The sequence below is a fragment of the Aulonocara sp. 'chitande type north' Nkhata Bay genome, linkage group LG18, assembly GCF_057382095.1.
Source record: "Aulonocara sp. 'chitande type north' Nkhata Bay isolate Kocher_YH1m ecotype deep benthic linkage group LG18, A_spYH_male_GT1.1, whole genome shotgun sequence".
In the NCBI taxonomy this organism is placed as follows: domain Eukaryota; kingdom Metazoa; phylum Chordata; class Actinopteri; order Cichliformes; family Cichlidae; genus Aulonocara; species Aulonocara sp. 'chitande type north' Nkhata Bay.
Genome location: NC_141361.1, coordinates 23,991,174 through 24,006,870, shown reverse-complemented (window position 1 = coordinate 24,006,870; position 15,697 = coordinate 23,991,174). Strand labels below are relative to the sequence as shown.

General features: G+C 40.6%; 1 protein-coding gene across 1 annotated transcript in view; it reads right to left on the bottom strand.

Annotated features, from left to right (window-relative positions):
- dnah9l (dynein, axonemal, heavy polypeptide 9 like) overlaps positions 1 to 15,697 on the bottom strand; it is a 47,040-nt gene that overhangs the window by 15,326 nt on the left and 16,017 nt on the right. Inside the window, exons 35-75 of the mRNA XM_086273293.1 lie at positions 15,409 to 15,565; positions 15,145 to 15,290; positions 14,911 to 15,027; positions 14,683 to 14,821; positions 14,215 to 14,307; positions 13,884 to 14,078; positions 12,996 to 13,073; positions 12,716 to 12,848; positions 12,260 to 12,387; positions 11,947 to 12,095; positions 11,688 to 11,838; positions 11,445 to 11,576; positions 11,185 to 11,358; positions 10,865 to 11,069; positions 10,311 to 10,476; positions 10,059 to 10,161; positions 9,592 to 9,729; positions 9,383 to 9,484; positions 8,919 to 9,080; positions 8,681 to 8,764; positions 8,222 to 8,331; positions 7,953 to 8,115; positions 7,713 to 7,836; positions 7,323 to 7,465; positions 7,068 to 7,229; positions 6,773 to 6,832; positions 6,504 to 6,677; positions 6,279 to 6,425; positions 5,937 to 6,050; positions 5,633 to 5,776; positions 4,744 to 4,926; positions 4,389 to 4,490; positions 4,135 to 4,269; positions 2,865 to 3,038; positions 2,597 to 2,729; positions 2,375 to 2,477; positions 2,178 to 2,300; positions 1,145 to 1,349; positions 620 to 784; positions 377 to 517; positions 63 to 233 (exon numbers count right to left, since the gene is read on the bottom strand). Of these exons, the coding sequence (XP_086129419.1) occupies positions 63 to 233; positions 377 to 517; positions 620 to 784; positions 1,145 to 1,349; positions 2,178 to 2,300; positions 2,375 to 2,477; positions 2,597 to 2,729; positions 2,865 to 3,038; positions 4,135 to 4,269; positions 4,389 to 4,490; positions 4,744 to 4,926; positions 5,633 to 5,776; positions 5,937 to 6,050; positions 6,279 to 6,425; positions 6,504 to 6,677; positions 6,773 to 6,832; positions 7,068 to 7,229; positions 7,323 to 7,465; positions 7,713 to 7,836; positions 7,953 to 8,115; positions 8,222 to 8,331; positions 8,681 to 8,764; positions 8,919 to 9,080; positions 9,383 to 9,484; positions 9,592 to 9,729; positions 10,059 to 10,161; positions 10,311 to 10,476; positions 10,865 to 11,069; positions 11,185 to 11,358; positions 11,445 to 11,576; positions 11,688 to 11,838; positions 11,947 to 12,095; positions 12,260 to 12,387; positions 12,716 to 12,848; positions 12,996 to 13,073; positions 13,884 to 14,078; positions 14,215 to 14,307; positions 14,683 to 14,821; positions 14,911 to 15,027; positions 15,145 to 15,290; positions 15,409 to 15,565 (5,728 nt within the window). The remainder of the gene's footprint in view (positions 1 to 62; positions 234 to 376; positions 518 to 619; positions 785 to 1,144; positions 1,350 to 2,177; positions 2,301 to 2,374; positions 2,478 to 2,596; positions 2,730 to 2,864; positions 3,039 to 4,134; positions 4,270 to 4,388; positions 4,491 to 4,743; positions 4,927 to 5,632; positions 5,777 to 5,936; positions 6,051 to 6,278; positions 6,426 to 6,503; positions 6,678 to 6,772; positions 6,833 to 7,067; positions 7,230 to 7,322; positions 7,466 to 7,712; positions 7,837 to 7,952; positions 8,116 to 8,221; positions 8,332 to 8,680; positions 8,765 to 8,918; positions 9,081 to 9,382; positions 9,485 to 9,591; positions 9,730 to 10,058; positions 10,162 to 10,310; positions 10,477 to 10,864; positions 11,070 to 11,184; positions 11,359 to 11,444; positions 11,577 to 11,687; positions 11,839 to 11,946; positions 12,096 to 12,259; positions 12,388 to 12,715; positions 12,849 to 12,995; positions 13,074 to 13,883; positions 14,079 to 14,214; positions 14,308 to 14,682; positions 14,822 to 14,910; positions 15,028 to 15,144; positions 15,291 to 15,408; positions 15,566 to 15,697) is intronic.

Here is a 15,697-nt window from a genome sequence, read left to right as displayed (position 1 = left end):
GGGAGAACACAGTCAGGGACAAACACAGTCTTTGTCTAACCCTTCCACAAACACACACACACCTGGAAGGCCAGCTGTGCCGTAAAGGTGAGCTTGTCTCTCTCAAATAGTCCCCTGCTGATGTAGTTGAAGGTGGAGTATGTAACACAGTCTATGAGAGTGTTTACTCTGCTGTTTACGTCGTCACAGGCTTCTGCCAGCTCCACTGCTTTGTGGAAAACAACGTTAAAGGCCTGAGAACAAAAGGACAAATCAATTCGTAGGATGTATTTGTTTGCTGCATAATTTCACATAAATTTGGATATTTTACATCTTATGTTAAATTCAGTTGTTGGTTCCTAGGTTGTGGTCAGGTCCTATATTTGCTTCTTGTTACCTTGAGGCTGAACTGGTACATGGGGTTGATCTTGTTAAGATCATTCATGATAAAGTAGAGCAGAGAAGCTCTGACAGCAACAGGGCGATAGTGCTCTCTGGCCTCGTTTATCTTTACTTCGTTAACTTTTGCTTCCAGAACCTGCGAATGAGAGATGACAGAAAAAAGAAAAAATATGAAAGGGAGTAAAAAGTAGGTTAACCATTCATTTTACTGCAACAACGCAGACATGTAACCTGATACCTTCATCTCAATCTCAGCAGCAGTGTGCTTTGTCGTCTCAAGCTTCTCCACCAGCACATTGTCACCAAGGAAGTTACTCTCTGCAGCAGACAGCCGGGTTAGCAGCTCGTCCTCCAGAAGCTTCAGCTCAATCTTAAACATGTTCTGCTGCTTTGTCAGTTCACTCTGTAGGAAGACGATGCAAATATATAAAAAGAAGCATAAATGGAACCAGAATGATGAAAACCAAAACCTGCAACAGAGATGAAATAATGCCAGCTGGCCTCATTAAACGATGAACTCCAACATGCACTGGGACAGCTAAATACCAAACAGCAAATCGAGTTCAGGTAACCCGGGTCTTGTACACAAGAGAGGAAGGCATTAAGTGGGAGATTGCATGCTGCCCCCATGTGAAGCAAAAGGCAGTGGTTGGCGAGAGGAAGGCCTTAACGTTTCTTAAACTCTTAGACTGCCGGACCCGGACAGGCAGTACAAAAAGGACAGACTGATCAACAGAGAACTCCATCAACTGTTCCACTCTACCTTAAGCTGCTCAAGGTCTGGCCTCTCTTGATTCACCACCTGGGCCAGGAGCTGGTCCTCCAATCCATCTCTGGTCACTGTGAAATTAATGAGGGTGGTCTGGGCTTGAATCTCTGGCTTATAGTGAGGACTAGCCAGCTTAGTGTGGAGAATCAGTCTGAAGGCTGGGTGGAAGAAACACTCTTTGTCTCCAACCTTTATACAACTGTAGCAGCATAGTAGCAAGGAAAAAGAAGAGAGTAGAGCATGATAAAATGAATGAACCCAGTGTAATATGAATGATCTTCGATACATGGAAAAGTGGCATTGATGAGCAAGTTGTGGATAAGTGATAAGATCCTTACTTCCTTATACCCCACCCCTACCCCTTTCCCTCCTTTCTACCTTACCCACTTTTCCCCATACCTCCTTAGACCCCCCCACCCACCCTTCCAATTATCCTCTCTCTTTACCCACTCTCTACCATCCCACCCCACCAGCCTCCTAACCATTTTCTCCTTCTGAATTTACCCACCACTTCTTCCTTCTGATCCATAACCCTTATACCACCTTGTCTGCTTTCAACGTGTAAACATGTATTGAAAGGTTCACAAAACCCTACAGACAGGACTGAACATAGATCAATATATTTCTGATGAAACACATCAGCTCTGTTCATGTGTTCATTTTTTAATAAATATGTGAAAATTGATTGAATTCTCCTGGAGTCTTACAGTTTCTTTTCTAGGTCACGTTTAATCTATAACAACATCTTTTTTTGTACTTTACTGGCAGATTTTGTTTTTACGGGGCTTTTGTTTTTCTGTGTCCTTATCTGCTATTATCTGCCCTGATGGCTAGGTGAGTACTTAACCAAGTAATGCAGTAATTCTTCAAGGAAAAAGCTTTCCCTTAAATTGGGCTTCATTCACTAATATCTGTGTGGAAATGTTGTTACCCTGAACCCAAAATAACTGCATCTACAAATTTAGTCCAGTTCTTAAAGCATCTGCAGAAAGGAGAAAAACTCGATCACAGCAATTCTGTGTGTTACCTGCCCTTCTTGATTGTGTGTCGACCCAGAAGTGGGTCAATAACGGGGTCAATGGTCTCCTCGAGGTTCTCGATGAGGACAGTGTCCCCTGCCACTACAGCCTGTTCAATAACATCTACATATCTGGAACAACATTTAAGATTAATTTATAAAAACTGTAGAAATTGTAGCACTGTTATTATTTCTGAATTGCTCACCCTCTCTGCCCCAGACTGACAACCTTGAGGCTGTTACCATAGCGACTCTTAATCCATTTGATGCCCTGCAGCTGAGGGTCGATAAGGAGAGGCCAGCGCTCACCTGCAACAATAAACTCCTTATTTATACACAGAGATGTGCTAAGAAGAAAACCTAGTACCGTAGCGTTTGTAATGTTTGTTATAAAAAGCCAGTTACACTAAGTGAAAAACTCCACTCACAGTTAGTAAGTATGGTGGCATTCTGGGTAGACATTTTGTCTCCTGGTAAGCCTTCATTGTTCCACTGGGCAACCATTGCATCATCAGTCAACATCAACACTGGATCTAAGCCCTCCGTCATGGGAATGGACATCTGATAGAAACAGTGGTGTGTGTTCATAGAGAAATAAGACACAATCTGTTGTGGAACGGCAAAGATACTGGAGGGAATAACTGCATTTGCAGAAGAAAACTAAAAGAAATATCTCAGTGTTTTAAGATTTTAAACCTTCTGGCTGTGTAGGAACGGCATCCAGAGGTTGTCCAGCAGCTCTTTCCTGTACTTCTTTGAGAAGGATCCGGCATAAGAGATGAAGGCTGCGGTTAGAAGGACGTCCCCACAAAGTGTTTCCTCCTGCTCATGGTACTGAGCCACTGAGTGAGCCCAGCGCACGTTCTCACTCTGAAAAACACACACAGACACAGCTGCTCTGTGTAACACTCAGACAGCTTTTTAAAATGGTCTTGAGCAATAGTAACCCAAGATTTCTGAAGGTCTTTCATATTTTTTCTTTGGATATTGGCTGCTTTTGAATCCTTAGGTTTATTGTTACTAGCAGCCTACAAAAACACATAATTTGTTTTTATCTCTTCAGTTAAATCTACCAAAAATGCAAAGATAACACAGTTTGACAGGAATAAAATAGTATTAGAGCTATTAGCCCCAAAAACTGGCAGCAGCATGGTGTGTAGTGTGTCCCTAAAAAAATTGAGGGAAACCTGGCAAGTGGAGGGCAAAAGAAGTGGCAGGCATTAAAAAACAATCTAAAGCACATGAACAGTATCTGAACAGTGTCCTCAAGAAATAAGAAAAAATTGAACAAAGACACAAAACACAGAAACAATGACACAGGATCCGAGAGATGCATCTAGCCCTTAAATGAACTGTTCCTTGAAGCATATTCAGAAATAGTCTCAGTGGAGGGGTCGCTGAGACTAAGAGGTTCCCCTTATTAAAGAGGGGAAACTGGGGGAAAAGACTGAAAAGACATACAAATACTTGTGTATTTGTATGACAAATACACAAGAACTGGACTGAAAATCAGTGACAACAGGTCTGATGGAGTCATGAATACAAATGTCACATTTGTGGTTCAAATGATTACTTAATTCCTCAGCGTGACAAGAATCCTCAATGCACTTCATATGCAGTAAAAGCATAAATGGATAGAAAAACACACAATTAACACTATCAGAGCCTGGACATCAACATTATTGAAGCAGTGTGGGATCATCTGGACACAACAGAACAATAGTCAGCCAACATCCAAAGAAGAGCTTTCAATGTCCTTCAAGCTGCCTGGAGAGCTTTTCCTGAAGACTACTGGAGCTTCTTGAGAGAGTTTAGGCTGTGTTGCACAATAAAGGTAGTCATACTGTATTTCCATGTAGGTCAGAACATTTTTAAGTAAATCACTGAATCCATTTCCCTTTTTCCCCAGCAGAATATAAAGAAATGAGAGGTGGCTTAAGTCTTTTGCACAGCATTGTATACTTACCTCTAGTCCTTTGACCAGCCGATTAGCTAGCTCTATTGTCTTGTTTGTGCGGTTGACCTCTTCCTGAAAGCGAAGTTTCTCTGATGTTGCCTTCTCAAAAGCTATTTTCAGAGTTTCCAGACTGCTATCCAGCTCCTGAGAAAGGAGAAAAAGGAACAGATGAAAATATTATGAATGCTGGCATTTGCAAATAACTAATTAATTTTGTTGTCAAGCACCAAATAATCCAATCTGTCCAATTTAAACAGACGTACAGCTAGTTTTTTCCGCAGGGCGTCTAGCTTCTCAGCAGCCTCAGCCAAATCAGCGTTAGCCTGAGTCAGACACATTCTCTTCATCTCTACCTCGCAGAGCACCTGGAAACAAGAACATCCTTACAGCTGAAACTAAAGTACAGTATAACCTTTGTTATAAGGAACATCCTATAATAAAGAAATAAGAGAAGAGATGAACTTACAAAAATCTATCCAAGGCAGCACAAGTTTTGGGGAAAAAGGCAAAAAAACAAATCAAACAACAAACTCAAAGTGTTTTACACAGAAAAAAATATAGCAAATGGATTAGCTTGGATGACACTAAATATATGTGGCAGATGGTTTAGATGTGTACCTCGTGGAAGCGGATGATGTTGATCACCCATGCACAAAGGCCCGCAGCAGCAGAGGATTTCTGTTTTACAAAGTCAGGGTTGAACTCTGGGTCACTGAGGTACTCATCTCTCACACACCTCACCGTGGCCTCAGGGATGTTCTCTTTGTCAAAGTTTACCAGAGCCTGCAGGAAGTCATCCACCTGCACAAGCATTTGTGTGCAAACGGGTGCGCGTTAGATCAAAGGGTTTCAAATTAACAAAATATTTTTCAACATTTTTGAATTCTAAATCCTGAGTCAAAAAGTAGAATTAACTAAAAAAAACCATATCTGATCTACAGAGTGTGAACATTGCTTTAGTTGTTACTTTTTTCAACCAGCATAGTTCCTCACAGGTTAAACCTCTCTTTAAAAAAAAGAGTTTTTGAGGCAAGGCGGTATCAACAACACAGGAGATATTAACAATATGAAAGAACCTATATTACAAAAATTAAATATGAATGGGTTCATCAAAGTATAAAGTATATCAGATTGAAAAGTGCCAACAGTCACACAACAAAATAACTGCAGTCGCAATCAATATTAAATTAGAGTTGTGCAAGGATGAAGACTAAAAGAGAAGGTCGTGTTTTAAATGTTAAATATTTTTTTATCTCAGATGATTAGAGAGATTTTTTTTTGGTTCTGTATTCGTTTTTTGGTTTTCATTCATCCATTTATTTTTCTAATAGTGTATCCAGTTCGGGTTTGCAGGGGGACTGGAGCCTATCCTAACTTTCATATGAAAGGTTACATACAGTACACGGACAGGTCGCCAGATCTACCATAACATTAACCTAAAATGGATTTACTTTGGCGGTCTCAAGCCATTAAATGAAGGAAAACTAAAACCTAAAAATCGTATCACCTTGCTCATGACCACCTTGGAAGCTTTCCAGCTGCGATCTTTGGGGATTCGGCCTTGAGGAGCCAGTAGCACTAGAACAGCTGCTGAGACGTTGGTGACGATGGCTGGAGGGTTGGGAAACGTCCTCAGCTCTGTCAGGTTTAACTAGATCAAACAGATGCACACGAATGCACAAACGCCCACATTTTTAATCAGGGGCCTGAGCTCAGGACAACTTTATTAGATTTCTTTTATGCTTGCAATGGACTCATAAAATAAATCGAATGAAATGAAGTAAAACTTTATGTGTGTGCAAGTGTTTTACTCTGTTGAGTGTATTGAGAGCTGTGTTGGCTGCCTGTAGGGCAGGTTCAGCCTTCGCCAAGTCCTCTTCAGTCTCCTGTTGCTGTTTGGTCACTTTAGCTTGGATTGCTGCCACCTGAATCACAAAAATACAACACGCGTGTGTGTGTATGCTGTGAATGGATTGCTGAAAGTTTGGCTTGTTTCAGACCTATGTTATTACTTCTCTGCCCTCTCTTCTCTAATGGCCCTCTCATTGACAAAGTGGTTTAAAATGAACCTCAAAATGTGCAGTAATTCTGAAAATACATGGCGTTAAGTCTGTCATTTTGCTGCTCGAGAGGCCCTAGAATCACACTCTTACCCTCTGCTCCTCAGCATCAGCTACAGCTCTCTCTTGGTTGAGCTTGTCTGTCTGTTGTCCTATTTTAGCAATGAGGGCTTCGATATCTGTGTTTCTCTGCCAGAGCTCTACCTCCTGCACTGCTAACTTGGCTTTGAGGTCCTCCACCTAAAGAAAAAATAAGTAAGAACAAGAAACACAAACTTTTGTATACACTGGTGCAATGTGGTGTTTTTCCCCCCTGACCTGTGACGCGGTAGTCAGCAGTTTTTGAAGTCCATTCTCTAATCTTTCCATCTTCTGAGTCAGCTCTGTGCGTTTCTTTCTCAACAGGTTGTCGTACAACTTCATAAACTCTAGGAAACTCTTTGGCGTGGTATAGTTGAAGTGCTTCTCATTCTGCTGGTATTTGACACTCACCTGTGAGGTGAATTCACAACAAGGAAACCAAGAAATCGTATCAAAGAAGACATCAAGAGAGGTCATCGCTCGCAGTGCTGTGCAGCAGCTCTTACCTCATTGACACTCGTGTGAGCGTAGGAGATGAACTCACTGATAGATGCTCTCACATTTGGCTGCACAGTATGAACACACACATTGACTCACTTCACTGAGAGAGTAAGAAGAACCTTCTTATTTGATTAATTCACATAAAAGTAGCTATAGACATGTGTCTACGTTAATAGTTATTTTAGTTCCTATTTATGCTTATTAGGTATCTACTATTTGAAACACTTGCATAATCAGCATCAGAGTTAGTACTTTTAAAAGCAGCTTTAGATTGTATCACAGAATTTAAACAAGAAGCACCTCCAGTCCAGGTATTTTCTCTATGAAAGTAGAGCTGACGGACTGCAGAGCAAGCTGAGGCCAAGAGTGGAACCAGTTTATGGCTGTGCAGTTTACTAGGGCTGGAAACTTCCGTGCACGTGTCCTTAACGTGAATCCAACTGGAGAGAAACATAAGACGACCTGGAGGGCAGAAAGGGTGACAAAAGGAGAAGGTGAGATGACTATCAACACTAATCATTACATCATGGTTTCTACATGGTTTGCATTATAGACCTTGAGCTGTCTTCGTATCCTTTCGATGAAAAAGCTCCAGCAGTTGTCTCTGGTATCTATGAGTCCTAATCCCCTCAGCTCCATACGGATTGATGAAACAATCATATCTGCTTCTTCATCACTAAAAAGGTCAGGAATATCCCCTACAAATGCAAAGAATGCGAGCTCACTGTGTATTTGTTCTTTCTTATATGGTCACTCTTACTTGGAGCAGGTCTATGTGACCAAATGAGCCTTCTTTGCTATCTATTCAAATGCACAACTCTATGCTCTCAAAGCCACTGACACCATCCAAAAATAGTTTTTGCAGAAATGACATTCATTTCTTAGATCTGACAGCTATTAAAGCAGAAATCTCAGTTATCTCAGTTCCGGTCTGTGTATCCAAACCTGAGGCCAGCATGTCGTTGATCAGCACCAGGAAGCGCTCATCTGGAATCTGGGCATCTGTGTGAAGAAACACTGTCCCAATATTCTTCACCCCCACCTTTATATACAATGCAGCTATGTCACTCTGCAGACAAGGGTTGCAGCAAACACAAAGCAGGGAAAAAAAAAACATCCCAAATCATTCAAAACAGATGTGTTATGATATACAACCGTGTTTTGCATGTGGAAGTGCATATTTACTTTGAGGTCATTGATTCCATAACCTTTACGCAGCGTGATCTGGAAAACCTCCAGCATGCTGAGGAAAGCAGCCAGTCGACACAGGCTCTGCTTCCCACTCCCACCAACTCCAACCAGCAGGGCATTACCATAGGGGGCCTCCAGTATACGACTGATGCGACACCTGGGTACAAACACAGAACTGATGGTGTGTTTCTTGCCTGTGGTTTACATTTGCTTTGTAAATTCTTCTTTGTGCATGTTAGTTTGTGTCTGTGTGTGTCTCTTACACATGCTGGATCGCTTCTTCAAACAGTACCAAGTCCATGACAGCGTGCAACTCATTATAGTGCTCTAGAGCATCAGCCAATGTCTTCTGGAGCTTCTCCCAGTCTGAAGCCTGACAAGAAAGGAGAAATAAAACAAATAAACTTGTCTCTCTTGAGGAAAGCCAGCACTAACCCGTGTCTACGTGGTAAATTCCATATACAATGAAACTAAGTTGCCACACACATATCAAAGACAGGCAATCTTTTTGCTAGCGACAATACAGTTATCCTCATTTCTGGTTTCTGTCAGAGCAGATACGACACATCTGGAGGCCACTAAATAAGTATGCTACAGTACAGATTCAAGTAATAAACAATTAAACTCCCATAACGTATTTGACTACACTCTTAATTCTTATTTTAATCTCCATAAAGAACTTGGAGTGCAGACTAGCTTGTGTGTGTGTGAATGTGTCAGACCTGGTGATAGCGAGGCTCTCCCACTCCCTGGGCAAAGTGGCAGTACACCAAAGGCTGGTGGATAAAGATGGACTCATCTATTCCCTGGAGAGTTTGGCAGGACAAACAAACAACAAAATACTGAACATGCCATAGCTGGCTTTAATACTAAATACCAAAAGCATCACTTCTGCAATACCTCTTACATTTTGAAAGATTTTTAAGATTAAGGTTGCAATTTGAATCGCCCATGTCTTACTTCAAAATATCTCTTTCCAGTGTCCAACAGGATTTTATCAAAGAGTTCTACATCTTTTTCTTCCATCAGTTTGTCTGAGTAGACCCTGGAGCTCTCATGCAGCCACAGGTGGACCAGGTCCATGGGGTAACGGATGCTTTCTGGCAAGGCAAACAGGATGCCCTATACAGAAATCGTATTAATAAACACATAACTATTCCACGAGAGAACTTTTGACACCAGAATTTTCAGTTTTTCAGGATTAACATTCCTACAAAAGTCAAATCTAAAGCAAGTTGCCACCAATGACAGTTTTGCAAATGGATTCATATGACGTTTTCGTATTTGCTACCTTGAGTGAAAAAAGGAGTCAACAGCATCCTTTTAAGCAGTTCAAGGAAAAGATCTTCAACAGAAGTAAGTATTATTTCAGTTATATTTTTATGTTTTTATTTTTTTCTGGATGACTGAGCAAAGTGTGTTACCTGAAATATGTTGGAAAGGTCTCGCAGATTGAAGATATAGTGGAAGCGTATGGCTGTAGGAAGAAAGTTCTGGCTAATTTTCTGGTGCAGGCAGATAGCTGCCTGTTTGAGGAGAATCAAAAGATAGTGACACAGAAACAGATAAATGTTGTCTCAAGTCAAGTTTTAATAGAAATGAATGCTGCACTGGCAGTGTAAGTGTACAGTACCTGAATGAGAGTTCCAACTGAGCGAGAGACCCCGTAGCTAAACCCTCCCTGAAGAAAGTGAGCTGACAAGATGCTGGAGAAGATGGTAGCTAATGCATCAGCACCGGGGAAATGCACTGCAAACACTGAGAAATGCCTCTGAAATGGAGGCAGTAAAGATTTTACCAACAGTAATCTGTGGCTGGACCCACTTAAACTGAGAAAGCTGCATTCTGAACTACCTTTAAATTTTTCTTATTAGCCAAAAAAAGGTTTCTGCATGTCTTTGGCTGTTTTTCTTTTGTGTTTCAAAGGAAAACATAAACATGGTTCCCTTTGAAACTAATTTTTCTAAATAAGTATTCAATGAAATTATGTATAAAGCCATAGTGATCGAGTATAGTTTCAGTAGATAGGAGAATTTTGATAATAACATTTATGAACAAATAAAATTTACGCATAAAGAACTTGCAAATGTGTGGCAGTACCTGCAGTCTGGGGTTGATAGAGAAGCTTCCAGCTGTTGGGTTCATACAGGTGATATACTGGCAGTTATGGATTTCTTTCAAAACCAGCCGCTGTCTGTCATACCTACAGTACAAAGACCTGTTGGTTAAAATTCACACTAAGCACTAAACTCTGTGTAACAGTTGTGTACAGAGTATATATGTGTATTTGCACACTTTGGCAGTATGAAAGCAGTATAAATATGCGAGTCCATCACGTGCGTCTTATCCTACCAGTGGCTGTAATCAAGGTGCTGGCGGATGAGGGTGTGTGGCTGGACAGTCCCATAAACATCCACCTCAGGCATGTTGAGGTCATCTATGAAGTAGATAAGTCTCTTGGCGGTGGGAGGGCCAAATTTACGACCAGCTTTCTTCTCTAGAGGTTTCTCCAAGATGCCTGGAGTACATTTAATACACAAGTTTAGGAAAATGATAAAGTGACAACAGTCTTCACAGAAACTCACTGACTGAAAATCTGAACTGAAATTTGAAGGAAAAAAGAATTGAAGATACAGGGAAACTCAGAATTTTTTTTTTATGAAGCCTGTGCCATTCAATCAGTATGAATAGGCAAACACAATTAGATACAGTACTACCACAATAACATAATGCATAGACAGGAAGCACACATATCTCATTAGAAGCCTTTTTTCAGATTATTAGATTTGTCTTATTATATTTCCCTAATTATTAGATTATTATATGTATTATACAATTTGTTAAATTAATAAAAAATACACATGTGAAAAAATCTGTTTGTGTATGCTCATTTCAGAGACTCTTACGCTGCAGCATGGCAGATGTAGTGTAGTAGTTGAAGGGAACTTTTGCTACTATGTAATCCTCCTTCAGCTTAGCGACTTTATCAGACACCAGAATAGTTTTTCCCACTCCTGCATTGCCCACTAACATGATAGGTTTGCCTCTCTGAAGCAGAAGGTCCATGAAGTAGGTGAGACAGATGGTCTCTGGAGTGTGGACAAGCACCGTCTGAAACAGACAGTGGATGAGCGTGCTGAGAGATCTAAATCAACATGTTATAATTATACAGGACACTCTGGCCTGCTGTAGACAACCACACGCATTCATTAGTCTAATAACATACCTGTAACGGAATATCAGGCTCCAGCTCAAATGGCACCATCTTCTCACTCCACGGAGTAAACTTTTTAGTCTCAGGGTCAATGAAATAGTCAAAGACTGTCCCTTGTGAGGGAAACTTTACGGCTCTCATCTCTTTGGACCACCAGCGGCTAAATTCAGCACGGTAGTCATTGAGCTATAAAGGTAAAAACACTGTCATTATATGGTATAATAATGTGAATTATCTGATACGATTAGAAGGAACAGTTAGTCACTGCACACATGATCTTGAAAGAGAGCGCCTCCAAAAGCCCAGACGCAGGCAAAGACAAAGTAGATCTCATAGAGTTCTCTGGGAGAATCGGCTGGAGTGTTGTCCTCAATCAGCAAGCAGTCCAACAACGAGCACAATGTCTGATTGAGCAAAACACAGAAATGCTGCATGTGACTGAACAATAACAACAGAAAAATATAATATTATGGCTCTGCAGGCTGCATTTGATATCCATAAAACCCTACATGTACCTGCACCATGCTGTTTTCTGGAATGGGTGTGATGGTTTTCAGGTTGCAGCGAACTTGTTCCAGACAGTATGGCACGTACTTATCAAACAAAATAGTGAGGTTGGCTCGCTCTGACTGGGCTTGCCGTGTGTCGATCCAACTTGTCACATAACTGAAAACACAGTAAAGGCAGCTCTGCTAACCAAGATAACCTTAAGAAAATCAAAGAAACAGAAGACTGTGATTTTATGCGTGCATTTAAGCATTGTGTGTGTCTTACGAGCTCCAACCCAAGTCCTGTGGGTTGACATAGAGTATTCCTGCCCTTGACACTGTAGCTGGAGTAGCAGCCTTCAGATGAGAGATCTCAAAGAGAAGACGCATGGACGAGGACAAGCCGATCCTCTCGTTACTGGCAAGTGTCAGAACCTGGATGTGGAGGGAAAAGCAGAAGGAGTGGAGCTCAAGCACTGGTTCAAAAATATAAAGTATGCACTAACTTAATGACTGGCATTGGCAGAAATTGATTACTTATTTGGAGACATATTCAAACTCCTGGATGAAAGACAAAAAAACATGTGATGATTTTTTACCTTGTTGTCATCCATAACTGTGTTGAGTGACTCAATCCACATAGGGTCAATATCCCCATCCAGAACAATCCATTTGGGTCCATCATGGCCCACCGAGGCCAGCTCTCTCATGGTAGAGGAGAACAGACCTGTAAAAGGAAACAGTGACATATGGTAAATCCATTTTTACATACTAAACCATCACTGCAGCAAAAAAGGTATTGAATGCAAAATTGTGAAATGAACTGGTAATGAAAATATTGCACACGAAACCTATTTAAACAGGAGTGGGCTGTGAAATAGAAGAAGTGCATTAACTTTCTAATTATTTCTGAGAGGAGGCTTTGGAATAAATTATGGTCTTGGCACCAAAATAAATCAGACTTGACAGCGACCCAAATTCTGGAGGAAAAACTGGTTCTCTTGATCATCATTTATTGCACATTAAATCCTTTGTATAATCCTCCTGCTTCTCACCATCCTTCCACTCTCTGGTAGCAGGGTGCAGGTATCCAAACAGCTCATCTGTGGTAACAGCTTTAGGGTTAATATCATTCCATAAGGGCTTCATCTTCATGTTTGCATAAGTCCTATGAAGGGTCTTCAAGATCTGATAAGTAAACAAGATCATTTATATAAGTAGTTTTAGTTAATATGTTTGGGCATATTTTGGGTATAAGAAGTTGGATCACACAGATATTAAAACAAAAACAAAAACACATAAACAGTTTTAAAAATGTTCATTAGTTAAGTTAACCTGACTTTTTCCAGTACCCGGGCCACCAACTACAAATACAGAATGTCTAACAGCCAGCAGCTCCTCCAGCTGGGTCACCTGCAAACATGGAATCACATTAATAGTGGGATTTCTGAAAAAAAAACCAACTCTAAAATACTGCAAGTTCAATCAGAGAGCTGTCTCACCTTACAATAAAAAAATACAACCAAAATGATTAACAATTAGTTTATGTTACAAACCACAAAGCTTTATATATTGTTCCTCTATTGACCTGTGGGAATTATGCATTTCCCCCAAGTTAAAATTAGCTCAGAACTTTATGAATGTGTTTGTAAAGTGATCTGGCATGTTGATTTCAGATCATCCTTAACTATCATTGCTCATATGCCACTGAAAAAGAAGCAGTTTAACACTTAATTTAATACTTCTATTAGATTTTACAGATTTTTGTCTATTAAATCACTAATTGAATGAACACAATAGGAGGCAACTGATTAGTGTTTATATATTGGAAGCTTTATGAACTGTGTGTCTGTATTTCCTTATTCCCTGCAAAAAACGGAAATACTGCAGGGAAAAATGGAACGAGGAGCAGCCACAGTGAACTGTCAGATGAAGAGCTGCAGGTGACAGACTCCACACCTCCAGCTTCACAGCGGGGTAACAGATCCCTTCACTGTGCTCTGTCTGCAGACTCAGGCCATGCACGGTATGAAAACCACATCACGGTTGCTCACAGAATGATGGAAAAAAGGAAAATAATCCTTTGACATTTTTATCATAACAACTGTTTTTCTTTTTCCCACAATTCTGAGAAATCTAAAATTAACGTTTGTTCACCGTTACCACCACTAACGAAAGGTGTTGCCAAATAAACTATACTATATAATAAAAACACAGATGAACCTTAAGTATGAAATTTTCCTCTGGTTGCAGACGCAGCTCACTGACTGACTGGCGAACAGCATTTTCTAGCTTTGGGTCTCTCTTCCTGGGCACATCCAGCTGTGGAAAGAGGTCACTGATCAACCCAAGGAAGATGGGAACATCACTCGTCACGATCTTAGGAAGGTTGAAGTCTCTAAGAGCCCGCATCAACACCTGGTGAGACAATATTGGACGCACAGTTTTGATGAGGCAATTTCTGACAACCTCAAATTTCTGGAAACAACCATGAGAGCTGAAACACTTCAGTGTAAAGAACAGCCCTCATTAGTGATCGCGAAGAGATACACACCTGTTCTTCAGGTCTGCTACGCTCCTCTCTCTTCAGAGATCCAGCCACAACCAGCACTGATTTGATAGCCCGCAAACCCCAATCATAATGATCCTGACAAAATAAGCATTTAAGTGTTTGTTGATGTTATAATAGAAGGACACAAACAGCCAGTTTCAGCTGAGAGCTAGTACTCTACACAGTATAAGCAAAAATAGTTGATATTTTTATTATTTACTATATTCACTACATCACACACAGAGGAACTGGAATATAAATAGGAAGATTATGGTGACTAATCTTCACACCTAAACACAAAACCATAATCTGATGAATAGCACCACCACTACTTTGCATTTTAATAAAAGCTGGACCACACTTCTGATGCGTATAAGAACATTGACAGCGAAATTAAATTCCTCTTCTTCCCTCCGCTCATCAGAAAACCCCCTGAAGAAATAGTCAGACAAATTGTTTGTATGTACGCACTTGTTTGGATAGCAGCTCTTTACAAAGAGTGTAGAGACTGATGAATTTGCGTGCCAGTAGCCGTGCATCTATGAATCCTTCGGCCACCAACATGATCTCACAGATCAGTTCAAAATCTGGGATCACCATCGCACAGGGCCTGAGCATTTAGAAAATTAACCAATAAATAATCATATAATAGCTGCTATTCATTGCACGCTAAAGTCTCCTCTTTGTCTCATATCAGACCTGAATAGAGCCTTGAGGTTCTCTGGGAGCTCTGCTCTTCCAGCATAACCTGGGTTCAAAGTGATGAAGATTCCTACTGTTGGCTTCAGCTCAATCTCCTCCCCCAGAAAATGAAACCTACATACACAGCAACAAATGCATGCTGCTAAATGGATGCTTAGAAAATATATAGAATGGATTAGTAGACAAATGTATAGATGCTACAACATACATGTCATTATTTCCTCATAATACCTCTGTTTTTTGTTGCGTACAGCATCCTGTATAGTCTTGACTTGCACAGCTACCACAGACAGAACGTCCACCGAGATCCGGTTGAATTCATCAAAGCAACCCCACACTCCTGTCTGAGCCAGGCCCTTATAGATGTTACCTATAGACTGGAGGATGAGATGCTATGGCTGAATGGTGGAATAAATATCAATAACAACATAAAAAAAAAAGAATAAATGTGACATTAACGGGCACTAGAAGAAACATCTGTGCAGTCCAGGTTACCTTGTAGTCCATCTGTTCAGAGCAGTTGAACACATATACCATGATACCCAGGGAGCGTCCAAGGTCCTTAGTAGTCTCTGTTTTGCCAGTGCCAGCTGGGCCTGATGGAGCACCACTCATAGTCAGATGGAGGGACTGGGTCAGGGTTATGTAACACCTGTCATGGTACGGTTGAGATTTAAATCACAGGAGAAAGAAAGTAATAGATAATTTCGATTCAATGAAGTTGTGCATTTGAAAATAATGTAGATTTAAAGCAACAATGTAATGTATTTGAGTATAGTGGATA